This window comes from Maniola jurtina, chromosome 12 (assembly GCF_905333055.1).
Source record: "Maniola jurtina chromosome 12, ilManJurt1.1, whole genome shotgun sequence".
Lineage (NCBI taxonomy): Eukaryota > Metazoa > Arthropoda > Insecta > Lepidoptera > Nymphalidae > Maniola > Maniola jurtina.
The window spans coordinates 9,188,303-9,211,994 of NC_060040.1; the positions used below are offsets into that span (position 1 = coordinate 9,188,303).

Sequence of the window (23,692 nt, forward strand, 5' to 3'; positions counted from 1 at the left end):
TTAAAAATATTGGTTAGCATTGCTTAGGTTTTATTTTGAATGGTTGAAATTAATTGAAACTCGTGTCGTAATTAAACGAACTTTAAGAAGTCCAAGAAAATTTTGTTAAATAACAAAAATAAAATGTGCAGGTCAATTCCAAAGTATGCGTTAGTTAAACAAAGATAAAATTCTGTATAGTGACTTTATTTTGCTTAAAAATATAATTATTTTCATGCATTTTTCGGAAGGCCATGTGCCTTAAATATTTTAGCATTTCTAACAGAAAGAGTACGACATTTATGAACTAAGTGATATACTGCAATATAAAGAATTGAGAATGGATTCTTTACCATTGGAAAATAAAGATTTATTGCCAAAAACTAACGAAAATATTTCGAAAGAAACTAATGGTCAAGCTATCCTCGGAGAAGAATCATCTAGGGCCACTTATAGGGAACCACCCGACGGCGGTTTCAGAGCTTACATGATAATATTAGGCTCATTTTTAACTAATGGTCTAGTTTTCGGTATTATAAACTCCTACAGTGTTATTTATATAGTTCTTCAAAAGAAGCTTGAAGCTGAAAACGTATCAAATGCCGGAAGCAGGGCTGGTAAGTGCAATAACAATTATAATTATTTTATGTTTACAATATTTCACATGTCATTACATTAAGGTAATTAGCTTAAGTAAAATAAGCAACTTAAGTTTACTTATATTTATTTTTAATTAAGGAACTGTTACAGTCAAAATAATAAGTTTTATGTGAGTAACTCACAAAATAGTATATACTCTGATTAATTTCTTTAACTGGAAACTTTCAAGTAAAGATTTTATATAAACCTGTGGAGATAATACTATTAGTTTACACTACACATATCACTTTGTCATATTAGTTTACAAATTGCGAAAAACCAAATTAAATTTTAATTTTGCAGGCAGACCTGTCTAGTGCTTTTGAAAAAAAAAAGCTGCAATTTAAATTACCCCAGGGCAAAACTAAGTAAGAGCTTGTTGTTATCTGACACCAGTTAGTATCCAGATTCCAGTAGGCTTTGGTGAAACCATGGGAATTGATGAGACATGCACACAGTTTTGGTTCTAGAGTTTTCAAACTAGCCACATGGATAGCCAGAGACTTTAGTCAATTATGACCAATTGAAAGCAATAGTGGAAGCTCCAACCACATGTGTTAATAGCATGCTTTAGAGTCTAAAGTCTAAAGTTTAGACAACTGACCAAATTATACTGAAAAGTTTTAAACTAGGTCTTAAATCAACCCCTATCTATGAAATTATATTTAGGTGTTAATTTGTTGCTTATACTATATCACTAAAAAAGACAGGCGCTTTTGATGCCAACTTTCCCATTTCTAAAGCCTGCTGTGTATAGGTAGTCAGATTTAAATAATTATTGTTTAAATCTCAGATAGGTAATTATATGTTAGTTACTACTGACCTCGTGCAGAAAGCTGCAGGCACATAATTTGAATATAGATTGTAGATTATATAGATTAGTGAAGTATATGTAAAGCTATGTTTTAACATATTTCTCTATGTAGAATATCTAATGCATGATGCAATCTTACAGTGATGCAAACAAAGCATATTAAACAGTTCATAGGTATGAAAATGATGCAATATAGTTTCAGATTGCATGTAACGAATTTCAAGGTATTATTGACTTTACAAACCTCATTAGAGCGTACATACAACAATCTGTATTAAATTCATTAGCATTAGAAAAGTGAAAGGCTAGACCTACATGCATCTATCTCTGTATATCGCTCTCTATACAATAAAACACAAAGAATGTTTCTTCAAATATTTTTTTCTACATTTTGCAGATAAATCAAAAACTGTTATGCATAAAAATAGTTAAAAATCTGTTTAAGAATGTACCTTAAAGCCCTTTCATATGATACCCCATTTGGTATAGTTAGGTATCTTACTTTGAAAATGATTGAAAATACTATTTTTATTATTTGTTCATGAACACATTTTAAGTCACGGTTTTTGGATTTTTTCGTTTACTTGTGCCTGCCGAATTTCAAGATTCTAGGTCAACGGGAAGTTTCCTATAGGTTTTCTTGACAAACACGACAGACGGACAGACAAACAGACAATGAAGTGATCCTATAAGGGTTCCTTTTTTGCTTTTAAGGTATGGAACCCTAATAACTAAATATTTAGGCCGTAAAAGCGTAAGTATGTCAAAGCAAAAAAGCTGAATTTAACTTGATGAAAAAAGGAGCCCAGTTGTTGGCGCCACTATACTCCGTCTGCGTTACGCATTAGAAATCGTACAAGCGTACGCGCGCATTTAGTGGAACATCCTGTCATGTAGCTTGTAGTCTCCATAGCACCGCGCTTCTGTAACGCGTTCTGTTTATTTCAGCCTTTATACGGACACTTGTTTCACTGGCGCCAGTCATTAACGCACAAGTGGCCTTTTTGTTGTCTGTTATGGTCATTTTAGACATACCACAATCATACAGGGGTATTTTTACCCCGACGTTTACGTCGACATTTTTGTCGCGGGGCACTTTGTTTTTTTTTGCAAAAGCGCATAGTTCCATTCATATGTACCACAATTTGTCACTAATGTGTGATCACTGATCAATAATGCCATTATCACGATCACAAACGCCACTCTACGATACTTGCTCGCAAAAAGCCGACAATTTAAACGCATTTAACCTACGACATTTTTGACGCTACGGTGTGGTCGTGTATTGTGGTCCGTCTAAACAGACACCTTAGTGGCGTCAAAATAGCGCGACAAGATAGTGCGCTGATTGTTTTCATTTGATAATTTCGACGCAAAATCATTGCCATTGCCATTCGTAGCGTGTCGAACAACATCTTACTTATCTATTGCCTGACTCGCCATAGCATCGCAAGGGTGGCTTATTTTTGTGAATGTGTGTAGCTAGGTACTTAGATACATACCTCGCACAAAACTGCATTGAAGTCCTCCTAAAAAGTTCAAAGATAACTTGTAGTTACGCGGAGTGCGATTTTGTTTTTAGTTTTTTACTTATTAATACCTATATAGGTACTAATATCTTACATAGACTCTACCTAAATAACTAAATATTAACTAAGTAATTGAAATAAAAATTCCTCAATGCCTGAAAACAAGTCTTTAACCAGTGTGTCCTTCCCGTCCTCACCTATGGTTCAGAAACGTGGACCCTGACAAACGGCCTTGTTCACAAATTCAAAGTTGCTCAGTGAGCTATGGAGATCGCTATGTTAGGAGTTTGCCTGAGGGATGAGATCCGAAATGAGGAGATCCGCAGGAGAACCAAGGTCACTGACATAGCCCAAACTATTAGCAAGCTGAAGTGGCAGTGGGCAGGCCATGCCTGTGTAGAGCCGATGGCCGTTGGAGCCGGAAAGTCCTTGAGTGGAGACCGCGTTTTAGCGTGGGACGCCCTCCAGCACGATGGACCGACGATATAAACGAAGTGGCTGGATGAGGAAGGCTGAGGACCGGGGTCCGGGTGTGGTAGCGCTCTTTAGGGAAGGCCTATGTCCAACAGTGGATGTCCACAGGCTGATGATGATGAATTGAAAAGGTTCGCGTTTTATAAATCAGATTATTTTATTAACAATCTCTAAGATGGGGTAAAATCTGGTGATCCAATTCAAATATCTTGCTTCGATAAGCTGCAATTTAATGATACAAAGACGATAACTCGTGGCTGAAGTGGCCTGATTAGATTACGGAGGTATATTGTGCTCCACTTATCAACGAGCCTGTGCAGTTTTTAGGGTTCCGTTCCCGAAGAGTGCAAAATGCCAATGCTATTTTCATCCTATTACTAAGTAGTCCCCTACTTAGTCCATCTGTCTGTTTGTCAGCTTGTGGTATCTCATGAAGATATGTAGAGAGTTGAAAATTTCATAGTACCTACCTATGTATTGTGTGTATTGCCGCAATATACTTTAATGCATATTAAATAATAATAATAATAAATAATAAAATATCTTTATTTTCAAACAGTTTTAACAATGTCGTTTGCTTGTGGTCTCCACACTAGGTAACCTGTATTGTGGGGACCGTGTAAGACTTCCTAGAAGATTTCACTGAGGACTAGGAGAGTTCCTTTTGCGTACATAATATTTTATAAGTTTACCTTATAAGTTATATAATTTTATATATTATTTTAGATACGAAATTACAAATATATATAATGAGGTAGGTGTAATAAATAAATAAATAAATAAATATATATATATATATATATATATATATATTTGTTACTACATGTTACATATTATTTAAGCTTGGTTATAAAACATAAATATTTTCATAAAATGTTCTATTACATATTTGCGGTAAATATTTGTTCTGATTCGTTATATGTAAATGTTTTTAATAGGTTTGTGATAGTGTCAGTTGTCTGTTTTATTGTGAGGTGTTTGAGGTTACAAGATTTTGCAATAAAGTTGTAAATTTTAGCTTCAATAAAAGGTGTAAAACGTTTAGCAAAAGCTGTTTTTGCGACTGGGAGATTGACTTTAACTATTCTTTTTCTGAAAATTTTGTCTATATTTGGTGATTGGAGTAGCTGTTTGTGTCTTAGTATTGCTGTTTTTAGTATGAAAAGTTGGCGGACAGATAGCACTCCACTGTCTTTATAAAGTAAAGTAGTGGAGTACCTGAAAGGTTTTTTTAGCATTACTTTTAAGACTGAACGTTGCGCTCTCTCTAATTCTATTAAAATTGTCTTAGCTGCACTTCCCCAGGACAGAATGCAATAATTGAGTAAAGACTGACATAATGATAAATATATTAATTTCAATGTTGCAATGTTCGCTACGTCACGTAATTTTTTCATTATACCAGTAACTTTTCGCACTCGTCCTGAGAGTGAAGCGACGTGGGATTTAAAAGAGAGGTTGTGATCCACTTGGATCCCAAGATACTTAATGTCATTGACCATGCCGATTTCTTCACAATTGCATTGAGGCTTTATAGACGCATTTGCACTTATCATGCCGCACCTGTGAATCTTAAGGCCATAGGTTTTGTTTGGAGCGGATATAGCAGTTTTGTGAAAGCAAAGGTATTTTGTTTTGGCTGTGTTCAACGTCAGCAAATTGCTATTGAGCCATTTTGATAGCACTGAGATTCCCTGTTGAGCATTTTGGTATGTTTCCTCCCACGTCAGGCCATGGAATATTAGGGCCGTGTCATCGGCATAACAAATGATGTCAGCGTTTTTGAGTGGTAAGTTATGTATGTCATTTACGTATAATATAAATAGAGTTGGTCCAATTATGCTACCTTGTGGAACACCAAAATTAATATTCAGCATGTAACTTTTCATATTTGACACTTTCGTACACTGCTTTCTATTGGACAAATAACTTCTGAACCACTGAAGTGGTGTGCCTCTGATACCAGTGCATTCAAGTTTCCTAAGTAGTACCGCAGTGGAGACGGTGTCAAAGGCCTTAGCAAGGTCTAGAAATAGACCTATACAACCTTTCTGCTGATTCAGGTGGGTTGACACTATAGATGTCAGAAGGTAGACTGCGTCTTCCGCTGATTTATTTTGTCTGAAGCCAAATTGCCTCTCCGATAAAATGTTATGAGTCTCTAGATAAGACACAAGTCTCCTATTAACTATTTTTTCCAGCAACTTAGAAAAGGTTCCAAGTAAGGATATGGGACGGTAGTTTTCGGGCTTGTCTTTCGGACCTGCTTTATATATCGGACTTATCACAGCTATTTTCCACTGATCGGGAAATACTCCTGTACTCAGGCTTAAATTAAACATAGCAGTTAGTGGTTGAAGTATTTCTTTTCCTATTTGTTTGATAAGTTCGTTGTCTATTTCGTCAATTCCTGAAGACTTCCCCTTCTGGAGTTGCATAATAAGTGCTTCCACTTCGTAATGGTCCGTTGGTTTCATAAAAAAGGAATTACGTGTAGAACGACTTAATTTTACGTTAGCTGCTATCGATTCTTCAGTTTCGCCGATGTTGTATAGAATATGGTTTGCTAGATTTTGACCTAATGTCGAAAAATAGCTATTACATGAATTTAAAGATTGCGCCTGTTGGTTGATTCCAAGTAGTTCGTCTACTTTAGGGCAAGAATTATTAAGATGGCATATGTCCTTTATTGTTTTCCAAAGTTTTTTGGAATTCTTGTAGCTTTCCTCTAGTTGTTTTTTTTCGTATTCATGTTTGAGTTTCCGTAGAAGGTTGTTACAAAAGTTACGATATCTCTTGTATGTAATTTTTAATATTTCATTTTCTATATCTGCTCTATACTGCATGTGTAACTTGTCACGGTGTCTCATGCACTTAAGTAGACCATGGGTTATCCAAGGCTTTAGATTGTACTTCGAACGAGCCAGGACAACTATTTTTGTATGCCGGTTGATAATATTCTGTAATAAAAAATAGGTGCATATTACAGTGTTATATCTTGTATGATGGTACGGAACCCTTTGTTTGTGAGTCCTACTCGCACTTGACAGGCTTTTTAAGGCTAGAAACTACAAAAAGTCCTTGACTTCCGGAATTCGGACATAGTTGACAAAAGTCTATCATAGTAGGTCTGCGGTCGGCTTCACTACTATTACGCTAGATAATAAGTAGTAGGTAATGATTTAATGGACGAACTCTAAAGAGGAAACAATTTACAGTTTAGCTTTTCCTCCAAACTCTGAGAATTGCAATCATTGGTTTTATTCATACCAGATCTCGAGTAGCTAAGTAGGTATAGATACCTATGAAACATTAAAAAAAATCAAATTATCTAAGCTTATCTAAGAATCTATTATAGTGCCTGATTTGAAGTTCCTCCAGGATTGATTCCCTCTATATAGGTACCTACTATACCTAAGCATTACTACCTAACTAAAGTTTTTCTGATTTAATATTTTTATGATTAGGTATTCATGAGCAGCTATAAACGTATTATTGTCAAATTATACATACATAGACATACTAATATTATAAATTCAAAAGTGTGTTTGTCTCTTTGTTACATTTTCATTCAAAATAAATCCAAGCTATTATCAGTGCATACCGCACTTACTCATTTTGACCTTCCTAATTAATTTGTGTGGCGCCATATACACGATTAATTTAATTTAGTGCAGGTTACTCAGACCACAGTTAATATACGAATAGCAGTCACCATCCTGGACACTTCTTATAATTCATTAGATTTTCGTTGCTAAAGAAACTCTTTTAGTCACTGACTGTGCATTTTTGGCAAAGGCTTCCTCTAACATCCTTCCACCACCTTCTACCAATTTCAAGACATACATTAGTGCCGTGTGGCCTGTAGATAGTTTCTCACGTCCGTTTTTCCTTAAGGTGCATGCGACGGATCTGCCCGCGAAATTCAAATTTAATTTGGTTTTTCGCAATTTTTAAAATAATACGACAAAGTAGGCTTATGCCACTTTAATTGCGCCAATGCAAATTGCAGTAACATCCTCACCGGTTTATATAAAACTCTTTACTTGAAAGGGTCCAGTTTAAGAAATTAGCTATAGTATTGCCTAATTTGCTAGTAACTAACTCATGTCAAACTCATTATTTTGACTAATTTCTTAAACTGAACACTTTCAAGTAAAGATTTTTATGTAATCCTGTGAAGATGATACTGCCATTGTCGGAGTTAGAATGCCATAAGCCTACTTTGTCGTATTAGTTTACAAATTGCGAAAAACCAAATTAAATTTGAATTTCGTGGGCAGACCCGTTTCATGCACCTTTAAGAAATGGAGAAGAGAAGGTTTAAAAAGGTAAACATGCTGCTTCTCGCTGAAATGCGTAAGAGGCGCACTAAGACTTTGTTACCGCGAACTGAAAATTAGGTAAATCATTATACGAGTAAGAAATCTAACTCCAGAAAAGCTCCAGAAGGTCCAAAGCGCCGGGCAAATCGCATCGCTCACGCGTTTCTCTGAAAAGCTTTCTGCGATTTGTAAGGAAAAAGCAACTATGTACTCTAGTAATTTAGTTTCGTAACTTATGAGTAAGTCCTATAGCATCTTAACACCCGTTACATAAAATGTGTATTAGTGATCCGTCTAGGTAGACCATTTATGACTGGTTGTATAGGTAGGTAGATATACCTACTTATGACTTCGATAAAATGAAACCAGTAGGCAGATTTCTAATTGGTCACACAACCATTTTAAATTGAGTCGTGTTTATAATAGTTTGAAAGAATATTGCATGACTATAAGACTCAAGACACATTACGGGAGAGAACTGCATGCAACTTCACAGATTACATAATAGTTATGGAAATCTATCAGTTTGTTTGTATTATTTTTAGTAACTACTCGTACATAGTTAATAGAACAAAAAAAGTGGCATGCAAGTTTCTTTCTTCTTCACACTGTAAAGTAAATCCCACCAAAAACATTTCATGTAAAATGTTGCCAAGACTCACAAGTTCATAATGCTTTCACTGTTAAAAAGTTATGAGATCTCTAGTAGAGCCAAGCCCCTAGCTGAGCTTAGAATTGCGCTGCCCATGGGACCTATCCCAAGTCCAAAGTATATAGCTCTTAAATGCTCTTGAGTATATCACATTTATAACAATAAAGAACAAATAACTCTACTTACAAGCTCTGATTTTACAAACCCTAAATCTTGGTTAAAAAAGGACGGCTTGGCCGTTTAATGTTCGTGGTACTTTTATCTGATATGACATTTAAGCCCGGAATAGCTTGTGCGACAATCATGAAGTAGGTATAATAAAAATTAGTAATTGTCGAACAAACTATTCCTTATGACCTTAATATAATATGTTATGTCATGTAATAGTTTCACGAACATTAAACGGCCAAGCCGTACTTTTTTAACCAAGATTTAGGGTTTGTAAAATCAGAGCTTGTAAGTAGAGTTATTTGTTCTTTATTGTTATAAATGAGATATACTCAAGAGCATTTAAGAGCTATATACTTTGGACTTGGGATAGGTCCCATGGCCAGCACAATTCTAAGCTCAGCTAGGGGCTTGGCTCTACTAGAGATCTCATAACTTTTTAACAGTGAAAGCATTATGAACTTGTGAGTCTTGGCAACATTTTACATGAAATGTTTTTGGTGGGATTTCATTTCTTTTTGGCAGGTGCCCTAGATTTTTTTTTTGGATCTATTTTTTGTAGGTACCTACATCATTTTCATGGCCCACTCTCTATTGTTACCTCTTTTTTTAAAAGCTTTTATTCCACTTGCAATGTATGTAACTATGTTTTTTTGGGTGGAATCTTGCAACTCAATTTTAAAGCAGATACATATATCAGATTTCAGTCTTTTAGGACTGTTCAGGAAACACATTTTTTAAATGTACAGACTGGGAAAAGTTTATTTTCCTGTTGTTTGAATGAAATCCCTAGCCTACATACCAAATTTCAGTCTTCTAGGACTTAGGGAAGTACTTTAGAACTTTTGACTAGAGGGGTTTTGAATGGCAATAAATCTGAAACCATAACAGGTAGACAATTGATACTTGGTACGTTTGATAAGTCTGTCAAGGACATATTATTCTGAAAATATCAGCATTCTAGCGATAGACTTTACAAATAATTTGCTTCCCCCATACGTGGGAGTGGAGGGGGAAAATTTCGAATTTCTTAATTTTCCTGTAGTTTGTATGCAATTTCTAGTGTACACACCAAATTTCAGTCTTCTAGGACTTCGGGAAGTACCCTAGAATTACAGACTAGAAGTTTTGACTGTCAATAAATCTGAAACTATAAAGGCTAGACAATTGATACTCAATGCGTTTAATAAATCTGCCCAGGAAATCTTATCCTGAAAATATCAGCATTCTAGCGACAGAATTTACTGATTTGCTTCACCCATAAGAGACGTAGAGGGGGGCATTTCCAATTTCTTAATTTTCCTGTAGTTTGTAGTCAATTTCTAGTCTACATACCAAATTTCAGTCTTCTAGGACTTCGGGAAGTACCTTAGAGGTTTTGAGTAGAGGTTTTGATGATCATCAGTGAGGGACGAAATCGGCGTATTTTAGGTATCAATAAATCTGTAACCATAAAAGCTAGATATTTGATACTTGGTATATTTGGTAAATTTGCTAAGGATACCTTATACTGAAAATTTCTGCTTTCTAGCGTCTTCCAGACCGAAGTTATGACGGGTCGAAAATACGGCGAAACACTTCGAGAAAAAGGTACGTAGCGCCCCGGCCGCCGTTTGGCTCGTCTTGGCGGGGGCACTGCCGTGCCCCCTGATCATCACATTTCTAATTCAGTGACATCAAAGAATTCAAACTATGACCAAGTAAAGAAGCGGCACTCACTCTTCTCGTAATGCAACAATAGTACGCTTAGTAAAGACGTCCTTGTCCCGCTCGATTTACATATAGCGCTGTCCTTGTTATAACCAGATGAATTACTAAAGTTCACTTTTATGAATTGTCAAAAATATGGCATTATAACGGTTCAAGATGAAGTTCAGTCATTAACTTTGGAAGCGCCACCCCTAGTTCAGTTCTTTTATTTCGCCTCAAATACTGATATTATGTGCCTCATGCATATGAAAATGTGATGTAGTTGTATTGAGCGAGATGTTTTCTGTTCCAGCTCTGGTGGGCGCGCTGACGATGGGGACGACCTTCCTCCTGTCGCCGGTGTCGGGCGTGCTGACAAGCCTCATGGGCCTACGGTGCACTGCTGTATTGGGAGGCGCCATTGCCGTGGTTGGCTTACTAATATCCTCCTTCATTGTCGATTACGTAGATGGCCTTTGTTTCACCTATGGAGTCATGTACGGTGTGGGTGCATCTCTCGCCTACACTCCGTCTTTGGCCATCCTTGGCCACTATTTCAAAAAGTATTTAGGACTAGTCAATGGCATTGTTACAATCGGTAGCTCAATTTTCACGGTAGCGATGCCACCGTTAATGGAATATATGATAGAGAATTATGGGTTACCAGGATTGTTTAGAGTACTAGCAGTTTTGACAGTCGGTGTATCTCTTTGCGGTTTGCTATTCAAGCCTATATCTGTCGTGGTCACAGAGAAACCGATTAGGGAACAGGGTTTCGGAGCCATCATCAACACTATTTTTGATGGTAGAATTTGGAGGAATAGAAGTTACAAATTGTGGGCCTTATCTATGCCCATAGCTCTATTCGGTTATTTTGTTCCTTACGTTCACATAAAAAAGTTTATCGATAGCAATTTTAAGAATGTTCATGAGAATTTGCCGCTGCAGTGTATAGCGGTTACCTCTGGTATAGGAAGATTATTTTTCGGTTTCTTAGCTGACAAGAAGGGAGTCAATAGGATTATGTTACAACAGATATCTTTTTTCATAATTGGGACTCTTACAATGATATTGCCGTTTGTTAGGTCCTTTCCTCTATTGGTCTGCGTATCTTTAGCTATGGGCATTTTTGATGGTGCATTTATAGCATTGATCGGCCCGATCGCCATCCAGTTTTGCGGCAGTGCGTATGCTGCACAAAGTATTGGTTGTATGCTAGGACTGGCCGCTTTGCCCCTTTCGATGGGTCCGCCGCTAGCGGCTCTCATTTACAAAGAAACACAGTCTTATACGTTGCCATTCATGCTGGCTGGAATCTCCCCTATTGTAGGAGCAACATTGATGTTCTCGACGAGGTTTCAAAGTTTAAGAAGAACAAGTGAATTTTAATAAAATCGGTAAGCATTGTTTAAATATAACTATATTTTTAAAATGAAGCTTTGGTCAACCTAAGACGAATCCCATGCGGGGTATGGAAAGCGATTCGCGCCTATTGCGTCAACTGTGTTATCGTGTTCAATTTTTCGAGGGTAAGATACATGAATTTGCCATTTGCGTTTATTTGCGTCCTGAATCTACGCGGGCTTGCCTTAGTTCGACCGACGCTGAAGCTTCAGTATTAGGTTATTTAATATTATAATGAATTTCAAGCAAGTTAAAGTCTGAAAAATTAAAAAAAATCACATTGTTTTATATTTTTACAATAGGTCATCAAAATCCGGTAACTTGTTTATTTCTTCATAAAATTACACAGTAAAGATAACAACATTGTAAAAAATATACTTAACTTAATTAAAACTACAACAATAGCCTTTTCGCTGATAATATTGTAATCATTGTTATCAATGGACCAGAGCGCGCACGCGCTAAGCGTATCTCACACTTATCTATTGTTATTTTGATATATTTTTAATACATAATATTATTACTTTATGGACACTAAGCATGATATACATAATATAGGAGGCCAGCGCGGGGGCGGGCCGCGGCTTAAGTATAGGCACTGAATATACAGGGTGTAACTAGAATGCTAGCAAAGACGACGTACGGACGAACAGTTACTTACTGAGGATTACTGATAAGATACCATAAAAAACTACAAAAAATTAATAATACAAAAAAATTAACAAAAATTAATAAATACTTATATTGTAAATAAAACATCGGACTGACGCTAGAGGTTATCGAACGTTCCGTAAATAGGACATTCGAAATCAACGCCGCGTCGTAGGCGGACCAGTGACCCGAGTTTTGCACGCTATACAATGCGGGTTTGAAAAATACTAAATCACTAAAACTACAAGATTAGGGAAATTGTTATTGGCATTGGATTGTGTAAAGGTAGTTAACAGTAACGTTAAGTTTTTGCTAGCGTTCTGGTTACACTCTGTATTGGTACTTACAGGCAGGATGAGAATTTCTAAATAATAGGATTGTTCCAGAGACAATAGACATATTACAGATTTACTACTTAGATTAAACGAAACTACAAACTATGCTATTGCCTGTGTATTCTAAACCGCTTTTTTTATTACAGGTTTTCACGTTTACGATAAACTAAATTGATGTCTGGACAGTTTAGTGTAGACAATAGAGAGGACTCTACCTTGATTAGTGGACAACGTCCTCATTCCTCAAGAGTTAAGGCTTAGACTCAAGAAGACACACAACGAGATGGAATTCGTTTATACAACAAAGAGTATGAGGGCCTTCAGATTGAGAAGCGTTTTTGCTGCTGCCGTCGCGCACTGCAGTGTAACCAGGCCAGGCTTATTTGATCACGTGACCCGAGAAATACACCTACTGCGGCGCACTCTTTCGACGGCACTGTCAACTGGTGTGGTTGCTATCAAATAAAAGAAAGAGACAAGAGATGAAAGCTAACGCGATAGAAAGAGAGGCATTTACTATATTTTAGGCCGCAGCGCGGCACTGCCAGCTGAATAATAAATGGTACTTTATTGCATCGCAAGTCGTTATTTATTTGAAGATCTGTGCGCAGTGATCCTCTTGTACCTGGAAGTGCTAAAATATACTCTGAGGTGTGACGTGCTTATACATTTACTTGTATCGTACAGGCGTCCGTCTGACGTCCTGCTGTGCATTTTCCGTCGCGCTTTCTGTCTGTTTAGGCCTTTATCGAAAGTAAGAATTAGTGAATGTCGACATATTATTGTAAAAAGATATTACAATCACATTTTAAGAATTGATAGGACAAGTGCCTTAACATTTAACTTGTTATGATGAGGGCTGATTTGGCGCTTTGGACTATGAAGTGAGATTCATTTATTACTTTAAATTATTATTAATAATATTAAAGTAAACTAACAAATAATTTCGATGCAGTCCCTACCACCGAACCTTGACAGCTACAAAATCTTTTGCCTGTGGCACCAAAGATGAAAAAGTAAGATGGAAAAGACACGGTGGAATGGTTCTATAATAATTAATTTATAATTAATAACAATAATTAGAATTGTTCCAGTTGTAGTCTTTTAAAAAATCATTTTTAAACTAACTCATTTTTATCATTTAAATCCAGTGACTTGGTTCCCAGTTCCAGATTTTCCATTTAAAGGTTCAAACATATTATTGTGTTGCTTCGTGTTGTAGAAGGTGTCACTCATTTTATAATGAAGAGGGGCTACACAATAATATTTATGTCTGCAGCTTAATTCGATTCAAGCGAAAATACTAATCCAATTAAATATTACCTAATACAAATTAAGAGATTAATTTTGATTTATGTACATTGTACAATATGTATATGAATATGTAAATACAATAGACCGCCAAATCAGCCCCCAATTTTATGTAAATCTCATAATTATTTACACCATAGATTATGCAATTATTTGTATTTGCATTGCAAGTGCAATTGTTTGCAATTATATGTACTTCATAGGTGCTTGATATTTTTTAAATGATTAGATATTACGAAGTTTTATTAAATTATACTATAACTGGAGTATATTTACTATAGTTAACCAAAGAGTTTATCTATATTGTAGGTACTGTATAAATATGACGTTAGCTAATTCAATAAGTAACGTAAACACATAGTATCTACTCTTATAGCTACTATTTACTTATGATACTTTTAAAGACAATGAGTACAATCAACTCTGCTGTTATCGACAGTTAAATGCCTCGTTATAATGATTTATGACAGTTGTATAATGATTTATGTTATGTTTAACGATAACTTATGTTATGTTTACATAAACATGCTGAGTTTAGGGATTGACATAAAATCTTAGAACATTTAGTTCAAACTAAACTTTAGTGTGAATTAAATGTTTATACACTAGTTCACACTAAAGTTTAGCGTGAACTAATGTATAAAATGTTCCAGGTTGTTTGTGTGTGTGTGTGTATGTATGTGACACACACACACACAAACACACACGTGTTGTGTGTGTGTTACTAATTTTATTTTTGCGAACTATTTTTAATGAAGCAAAAATTTCATGATTTTATTGAAAGTATAATCGTTGCTGTCATAATACGATAAATTTTATAGCAGACACGCCACGCAAAAAAAAAAAAAAACCCGTAGATGTCTCATATTAAACTTAGTCCAGATTCGGCAAGATCTAGCATTTACAAATCATACCCCTTAATTTTCCGACGAGCTGAATCTGAATACTTTGTCAAATTATTGAAATTTCCCTGTTACTTTCGTTACATTCCTTCTGTACTACCGTATGAAGTACGAACCATATTGGTGTATCCTGAGGCGAATCGATGTGTGCTTTTCAAGAGGAGTACATATATATGCGGAGCGCGCTCCGAACGAAATTTGATTACTAGTTCTTTCAATATTATAGCCAATCAAACTATATAAAATTTTGTGGACATGTAATAAATGTATCTGTGGTATATCAGATTCTCCTAGAAAAATGTTGTTTCAAAGTTATTCTGGTTCAAAAAGATTTGTATGTAAATCTTGGAGCGCGCTTCAAATGTAACTTACCTTATAGCTCATGCTATAATATTATACAGTAGCCGGCAGGAAATATTATACATCGACCTTTAGAAAAGGATTTCAGCTTTGTAGAGCGTTGTCTCTTTCACTCATACCTATGTGTCGTTTTTGTCTGTCGTTGACAGAGACCACGCTCTACGAAACCGCTATCTCTTTCTAAAGGTCGATGTACAATATTTCCTGCCGGGTACTGTGATTAGATAGGAAGATGGTGCAAACACATGATTGTGTTGTTTTGTGTCTGGATGGAAGGTGATCAGACTTTGGAATCATATATTTTATTTGAAGTGTGACCAATAGCCAGGCGCGCTTCGATTGCGTTGCAACTTGCAACACACAACAACACAGTCAATGTGTTTTCGGCTTAATACTTGCCTTGCGAATGCGATGTTAAGTCTAGATTGTGACTAGCTCAACTATACCACTTATATTTTAATGCATTTTATTAATACTATATTGTTCTCTATTATGTATAAAAAAAAACCTAAGTATTTAGCATTTACTTTATACAAATCTCTGTTATTGAAATAAGTTGTTACCTTTTAAAGTTCCTAATATTTAATTAGTTTTTTATTCATTTAAATTTTAAAAATTGTAACAGAACCTACCTATAAGTAAGTATAATATGTTTAAAATATTATTGCTTTTGCATACTTTTTAACAGTACTAATTGTAAGCGGACAGTGAATTATTTACTTATTTTTCTCAATATGCATATTGCATATGCATATGTATAAAAGATCCACAATAGTTTTGTAAATTAGGTCAACCCAATGCCAATATTTTTAATTATATCCGCATATTTTTTTTCTTGTAAATACTTTAGGTTTAGATTCATACATTTTAATTTGATTAGTAGTTTGTATGTGTGTAGGTACATAACACACATAGACATTGTTGGTCTGGTGTTATTTACACACTTTTTTTTGTTGATATAACAAATATTTACTAACTTAGATCATATTAATAGTTAAGTATACATCCTATTAACAGTTAAGTAGATAGAATTTTTATATTACTAGTAATCTGAAAATAATTGAATGTATGTTTTCTCTGAAAATTAAGATGAAACACATAGGTGTTATTAGGTGATATTATACAAAACACTGAGGCTTGAACTTAAACCTTGTCATTTATGTTTATTTTCATTTAACTGTTATATCAAGCACAGCCTCACTATATGTATTATTTTGTGTCAATAACTCAATACTAAAAGTAATTTAAATCTAGCTTAATTTAATATTTTCTTTTGATCTTTAAGAGTGATTTAAGCATGTCTTCTCCGCTTCTCTCTTTGGTGCTAGTATGGAAAAAGTATTTACTTTTTAGGTCTTTAGCCCAATGGAACTTTGACTGAATAAAATGTGCGATATCAATGATATTTAACACGACAATTTGTAATGTAAGGGCTGTGAGTCCAAACCAAATAGGTACTATCATATTACACATTTAATTAACTAATTGTATTGTGATATGACTTGTTGATACAATGCAGAACTTTTATGAGTCATGTTACAAGTTCGTTTTCACGTTGCGGTGGAAACTACAATCAGATCAATAGTTTTAGTCAATTATGTAATAAAGTAGGTATTAGATTTTATCCGCGAATTCGCCCGGTTAAGTTGTGATTTTTTCAAAAATCCCGTGGGAACTCTTTGATTTTTTATATTCGCTTCAGAGATGCAACCTATCTGTTTTAAATCGGTGATGCCCGCGACTTCGCGTGGATTTAGATTTTATAAATCCCGCGGGGACTCTGATTTTCCAGGATAAAAAGTAACATTGTCCTTCCTGGGATGCAAGCTAGTTCTGTACCAGATTCCGTCAAAATCGGTTAACCATTTAGACCGTGGCACTTTCGTATTTATAATATACAGTGAATACTGAATATATTATGCAGTATGGATTACGTTAATTAGTAGTTTATCTTACGCATGAAACTATAATTGCTTCAAAATACAAATTCCGTGTCAATTAAATATCTATTAGATATATTTATTATATTACACACTCGTAGCGTCAACAGAAGCTTCAAAATTGTAATAAAAGAGGCATAATATCCGTAACTTATTATCTAATACTCGTAGTTCTTTACCTTTTACATACCTACCAAGTTTATAAAATAACGGCCGAATACTGAAACGAACTACCTCTGATAAATAATATTATATAGTATTAGGTACTACACTGAAGACACACGGGCTTCATAGAGCACGATTTTTGTAACAAATATAACCTCATATAGGTACTAATTTACTTAGCACAAAACACTTCGTCCCTATCGCTCAGTGAATATTTTTTTTGAGATTTCTAGTGTAGACATTTTTTTAACTATACCTACCTATAGGCATGCGCTTGACTACAGTCACACCAAATAGTAGGTGATGATGCAGTCTAAGAGTCAATAACAGGCGGGGAAAACGGAAAATGTCAAAAAAAGACATATCTTTAGATAATATTAAAATGCGTTTCAGTATTTAGTCCGTAATTTCCGTTTATAAGGTACCTAAGCCGCTCAAATTTTTTAAATTGTTAGAGTGAGTAGAGTGCATAGATTATATTTTTCATTATGAAAAGAAAAGATAATAAAATATGTTTTGTTGAAACTAACTGCAGTTATTTTAATCAAACTTAATGCAATCATTGTACCTACGTCCAAAAACTCTATTAAATATTTTATAAAATACACAATTTATTTTTAAGTAAATTACAAAATAACAATTTATATTATATATTTTTGAACTAAAACTGAATTAACATTTTAGATACCTACCTATTGCAATAAATTATTTATTATCTAATGTTCTAAATTAAGATAGAGTGCTTATGTATTGAATATTTTTATATCAAGGAAAATATATAAGGCGAATTACCTACTAAACATGACTATGTTAAATACCCTAGCTATATAATTTAAATATAGAATGGTCGGATGATTAGTACCTACTAGGTATGTAATTCGTTTTATGTATTTATTTCAATTGACTTGTTATATGTATTTTGTACAATTTATTACTTATTTGAATATGTTTGTTTTAATATAGGTAGTCATGAAGTCGTAATTGTTATATCTTATACCTACTAGGTACATAAACTGAAACGCAATATGTGAGTACAAGAGTTATAAAATGGCGCACTAAAAAGTTACAATAATTATTACTATCCGTTTTCTGTGTTAAGTGTATCAGTAGGTAGCTGCTATCGATAAAAGTTACAAAATTGTTATTTGTCAAAAAAATCTATGGAATTTTTAAAGTTTCGTTGTAAAAAAAACAAGGAGTGTACTTAGTTTCGTCCAGTCCATCTGTTCTTTTGTTCGGGAGGAATCATGAAAAATCTTTCATGGTGCGTCCTGAACATAAAAGTGGGCAAAAAAAAAATAGGTTTAAAAACCTAAAAAAATCATGAGAAAACCTGCATGGCTCAGAATTTTACATAATGTTCTGAAATGTGTGTGAACTCTGCTTATCCGCACACTAAACTATAGACTATAGAACGTCTCTTATAGGGACTTCCACACACCAAGGTCTTGCGCCGCCTGAATCAAGCGGCTCCTTGCGACTCTTTGATGCCCTGTTTTGTCTACCTAGTGGGAAGCGTATAATATTGGTTAATTAATAATGAGCATGATTTTGACAATAACAACGTTGCTAAGGATCCATAGATCACAGAAAAATTTAATATAGAAAGTGCGCGTAAATTGTTAACTGCATAATATTATTATTGTAAGAATAATACATTTGACTATGTATTATTAACTCTTGATACTTTTCTTAATGATGTTAAATATGTACCTACTGTATCAATGTCCAATGTCCATATCAAACAAAGAGAAGAATGATACCTAATTTAGGTACACAATATATGTAATTAGGTATGTTCCATGATCTGGTGCAATGACCAAGATAATAAAATTGTGTCAGTGTTTCTACATTAAACATGTAGTACTTATGTTTTAACTATTTTATTATTTACTAATTAAGTTACTACTGTTGTAATGGAAATTAATATAGCGACTCATTATTTTAAACTTTGTCTTTATTTTTAACTAAGTAGATCATACCCTCTTTTCTCGTTACAAATATATAATTTTAATAGATCTCCATGACTTTATACGAGTAGGCATAGAATATATACCTTCCAGTTATAAGTTGGTATTTTGGTAGGTAGGTAAATAAGTAGTCATTGAGATACAGAATCAATTTTGCTGTTTTTAGGGTTCCGTACCTTAAAAGGAAAAACGGAACCCTTATAGGATCACTTTGTTGTCTGTCCGTCCGTCCGTCGAGTCTGTCAAGAAAACCTATGGGGTACTTCCGGTTGACCTAGAATCATAAAATTTGGCAGGTAAATAGGTGTTATAGCATAAGTAAAGGAATAAATCCGAAAACCGCGAATTTGTGGTTACATTAAAAAAAATTAAAATGTGTTTCAATTTTCAAAGTAAGATAACGATACCAAGTGGGGTATCATATGAAAGGGCTATACTTGTACATTCTAAAACAGATTTTTATTTATTTTTAAGCATAATAGTTTTTAATTTATCGAGCAAAATTGAATTTATGTTGACGTCACACACGCCTATCAAATATAGTCTGTGATCAATTTTAAACAAGAATGAAAGTACCTACTAAAAATAGTATAAATAAATAATCTATATTTATTTTACACAAAGAAATAAATTCTAAATATTTGAATCTTGACATAGTACACTATTTCGTAGTCTTTGAAGGAAACTCCCAATCAACGCAAACCCTATTCTCTTGGCCGGGAGACGATCATCCGAATCACTGTGGGTTGACGGGTTGTGTTTTGCACTCCCGAAGGAATACACTCTCATCTCAATTTCTTCACGTGACGCAGAGCTGGTCTTTTGAGACGCCCATCGAAGAGGCTTCGTTAACCTAGAATAGTGAAAACGAGTAAACTATTATTATGAGGAGGTATTTGTGAGTTTGTATGTAGGGGGTAATCTTCTAAATTACCTAATGATCAGATTCTGAAAATTGTATCACTGATAGATGATATACCTACCTCATCTTCGAGTGCTATCACACTTCACACTAATGTTATATTAGGCGAAAGTTTGTGTGTATGTTTGTTACTCCTTCACGCAAAAACTACTTGACGGATTTGGCTGAAATTTGGAATGGAGAAAGGAGAAAGTAATATCCTGGATTAGCACATAGGTTACATTTTATCCCGGAAAAACAAAGAGTTTCCACGGAATTTCGAAAAACCTAAATCCACGCAGACGAAGTCGTGGGCATTAGCTAGTAGGCTATAAATTATAACGCGCGGACGAAGTCGCCACAATCTAGGTAGTTCATAAATTGAGATGCTGAGTTTGAAACGAAGTAAAGTTTGACGACTTCCTTGCCGCAGTGGTGACTTATTGTGCGAGTCCGGGGTACGTAAACAACCATACCATACCATTCCATCTAAGACCGCATCATCACTTACTGCCAGGTGATATCGCAGTCCAGGTTAAACTTGCAATGGAATAAAAAACAAAAAAAAAGTAGTTAGGTAGGTTAGCCAGAACAACTTAAAAATTTGTTTGGTATTGATTTTATTACCCACACTACAAATAGTGATCCATTAAATGGCTAACTCATCAGCTGCTGGCATGTATCTAAATGGTACCTACTTATCTACCATAGATTTCCAATCGTCCTACTTGACTGGCAATAAATTTTAATACCTACTAAGTATACAATAATGCCATCTATGGTAGGTATTTACATATATCAGGGAAGGTATATTAATATTTCTAGTGGATCAATAAATAACATACTCTGAAAAATAATCCATATCTTCTAAAACGTCTGGCAGTTCTCTCCCATCTACATCAGGTAACACACAACACAAAATAATTAGAAGCACTGCCAGTCCAGCCTCAACGGTCATCAATATAACTTCATCCACTGCACGAAATATTACGATTAGGCAGCAGATTATACTACCAAGGTGCCCACAAGAGTAACAACATCCAAATAATGTGGCTCGGATATTAATTGCGAACAGTCGTGGCGTTAAGTTTAGGATAAATCCGTGTACAATCACGCTAGCTGCTAAGGCAATAGGTGAAATGATGTCAGTAACAGGAATCTGCAAACAAGTGTACAATTTAAAAAATTTAACACCCCCGACAAGCGAAGGTTACAGTAACTAGAAAAGAGCTGATAACTTTCAAACGGCTGAACCGATTTTCTTGGATTATAGCTAAGAACACTCTCGATCAAGCCATCTTTCAAACAAAAAAAAACTAAATTAAACTCGGTTCATTAGTTCAGGAGCCACAGACAGATACACAGATACACACGTCAAACTTATAACACCCCTCTTTTTGGGTCGGGAGTTAGAAATAAGAAATAGCTGATATTATGAAGTACAGAATATGGTGCCTGATCCACACCTGCGTACGTGCACGAACCGTGTAGGTAGGTACTCGACGCTCGTAAGAACAATGTGGATGTGTTCACGAGTGCATATGTTCGTGAGTTTTTTAGATTGAGTACAAAAATATCTCTACCTATCAACTAACAAGAGTATTGATGAGTGTTGTGTCCACGGTTCGTGCGCGTGCACATATGTGTGGACCCACCTTTAGCAAGGCAAAACAGTTTTGATCAAGATTTTTAGTTGCCTGATTTTAAAACATAGCAATTGTGAAGGCCTAGTGTAAATCAGTATTGCTAACAATATTTTTACGTAAACATTTAAGGAAGGTACCTTGCCCTATTTAATTAATTAGCATAAAGTTACTTTAAATTCATACTTACATTGAATTTTAACAATTCAATAAATATAATTCCAGTACTAGAAGCGCCAATAACGGCCAAGTTCATTGTAAGTAATGTTTTAATTTTGAAGTTCTTTGATAACGACCAATTTATAAATCCCAGGATAACCATAAAGCAAAACGTTTTCAATAGGCCGTAGTATTGTTGCCTATTATGTACTCTTATGTATAAAGAGCTCCATAAAAAGAAGTAAAATGTCCAGAGTACTAAAATAGTTAACGTCAAAATTCTAACGTTATGCGTGGTTAGTATACTGACGCAAGTCCAATTTTCATCCAAGCATTGGTAGGCCTGGAATTTTAGAAATTATATCGTAGTGTAAACTAGATAATTTTTGGTCTTCGTTGTAGACAGAATTTTACTGCTACGCATCTGCATATCTCAATTTTATAGACCCAGCACCTAGCACTCAGCAGGTGCTGTACCTACTCGTATGAGTCCTATGTTTATATATTACTAGCTGATGCCCGCAGCTTCGCCCGCGTGGATTTAGGGTCTGAAATCCTGTGGGAACTCGTGGGAATCGATTAAAAAAAAATTACGCAAATCGGTTCAGAAATCTCGGAGATTTCGGTGTACATAGATAGAAAAACACAACTCCCTTTTTGAAAGTCGGTTAAAAAAGTAGCCTATGTTACTCCCTGGCCAATTCTCTACTTGTCTGTGAAAATCCCGTCAAAATCGGTTCAGCCGTTCCAAAGATTAGCCTTTTCAAACAGACAGACAGACAGACAGACAGACAGACAGACCGACAGACAGACAAAAATTTTAAAAACGTGTGATTCAGTGTTGGAATCGTTCAAATAACCATATGAGCTTAATATGAGGTAGTTATTTCGAAATTACAGACAGACACTCCAATTTTATTTATTAGTATAGATTACGTCAGTCATTCAATTTCTCAACAGTACTCCTAGATGGCGTGTTGATTAATCATTTAAAAACTTAATGCGAGATAGATCACTTCTAGAACCACAGTTTAGAACAATGTAAAAGAGCCCTTGTGTGATTTATTGTCGTGAATCTTTTAAGGATATTGAGACGCATATCTATTTAATTTATTGATTGTAGATACGCGAGTACAAGTGCAACTGAAGTTTTATTAATTCAACAAGCAAAGTAAACAAAGGCGTCGTCTAGCGACATGGTATCAGTTAAAAATACCTACCTATCTACCCAGGCTAATTGCGCCTACTTGGTTGCTAAGGCAGAAGAGAGTGTGGTTAAAGGTTAGGAACCGTAATACAACTTATCTTTTGTTCTACTTATTTATAGGCACAATAAAGTTACAAAGACTTATAAGTTACATAGTACGTACTCTGTGATTAACAGGTCGTATTTTAAAATCGCTGCAGAGTTGTATACCATTTAATTTAGCTGCACTCAATATAGTTTTTTCAGCTTTGGAAATCCCTCTATTATAAAGAAGCCACTGTGGTGATTCAGGGGTCCATCTGTTAAAAGTTTATTTACTACTAAAACTACCCACATAATTAGTACCTAGGTCTAGATTAGGTTTTTACCTAACTAGGTGAATAGTGAACACCTAGTTAGTAAGCTGCCTGTTATAAAGGTCTGGCGTTGGTGGCAAAGGTTAATGAAGGTTATGGAGTTGGGAGTTGCTGTGCTT

At 35.0% G+C, this 23,692-nt stretch overlaps 2 protein-coding genes across 4 annotated transcripts in view; one reads left to right on the forward strand and one right to left on the reverse strand.

Moving 5' to 3' along the window:
• LOC123870326 (monocarboxylate transporter 10) lies at positions 1-22,424 on the forward strand. Of its 2 annotated transcripts, XR_006797055.1 has the most exons (4): positions 1-596; positions 10,583-11,666; positions 12,806-14,636; positions 22,413-22,424. XR_006797055.1 is itself a non-coding variant. In XM_045913578.1 (3 exons), exons 1-2 carry the CDS (start codon positions 320-322, stop codon positions 11,656-11,658), a joined length of 1,353 nt encoding a protein of 450 aa, XP_045769534.1. In that variant the 5' UTR covers positions 1-319; the 3' UTR covers positions 11,659-11,666; positions 12,806-14,804. The 2 variants fall into 2 exon arrangements, 1 of the variants encoding a protein (XP_045769534.1); XM_045913578.1 differs by lacking the exon at positions 22,413-22,424 and having other exon boundaries at positions 12,806-14,804.
• LOC123870323 (solute carrier family 22 member 4-like) overlaps positions 19,778-23,692 on the reverse strand; it is a 12,272-nt gene continuing 8,357 nt past the window's right edge. The window contains exons 6-9 of one of the 2 annotated variants that reach the window (XM_045913572.1): positions 23,381-23,516; positions 22,042-22,353; positions 21,054-21,367; positions 19,778-20,160 (exon numbers count right to left, since the gene is read on the reverse strand). In XM_045913572.1, the coding sequence (XP_045769528.1) occupies positions 19,941-20,160; positions 21,054-21,367; positions 22,042-22,353; positions 23,381-23,516 (982 nt within the window). In that variant the 3' untranslated portion in view covers positions 19,778-19,940. The remainder of the gene's footprint in view (positions 20,161-21,053; positions 21,368-22,041; positions 22,354-23,380; positions 23,517-23,692) is intronic. The other variant, XM_045913573.1, reaches the window with a different exon arrangement.

Excerpts from the sequence above, each read along its gene's own strand:
- LOC123870326 (XM_045913578.1), top strand. The coding sequence starts at position 320 with ATGGATTCTTTACCATTGGAAAATAAAGATTTATTGCCAAAAACTAAC. Across the intron at positions 597-10,582 it reads AAATGCCGGAAGCAGGGCTG|CTCTGGTGGGCGCGCTGACG; the intron begins GTAAGTGCAATA and ends TTTCTGTTCCAG.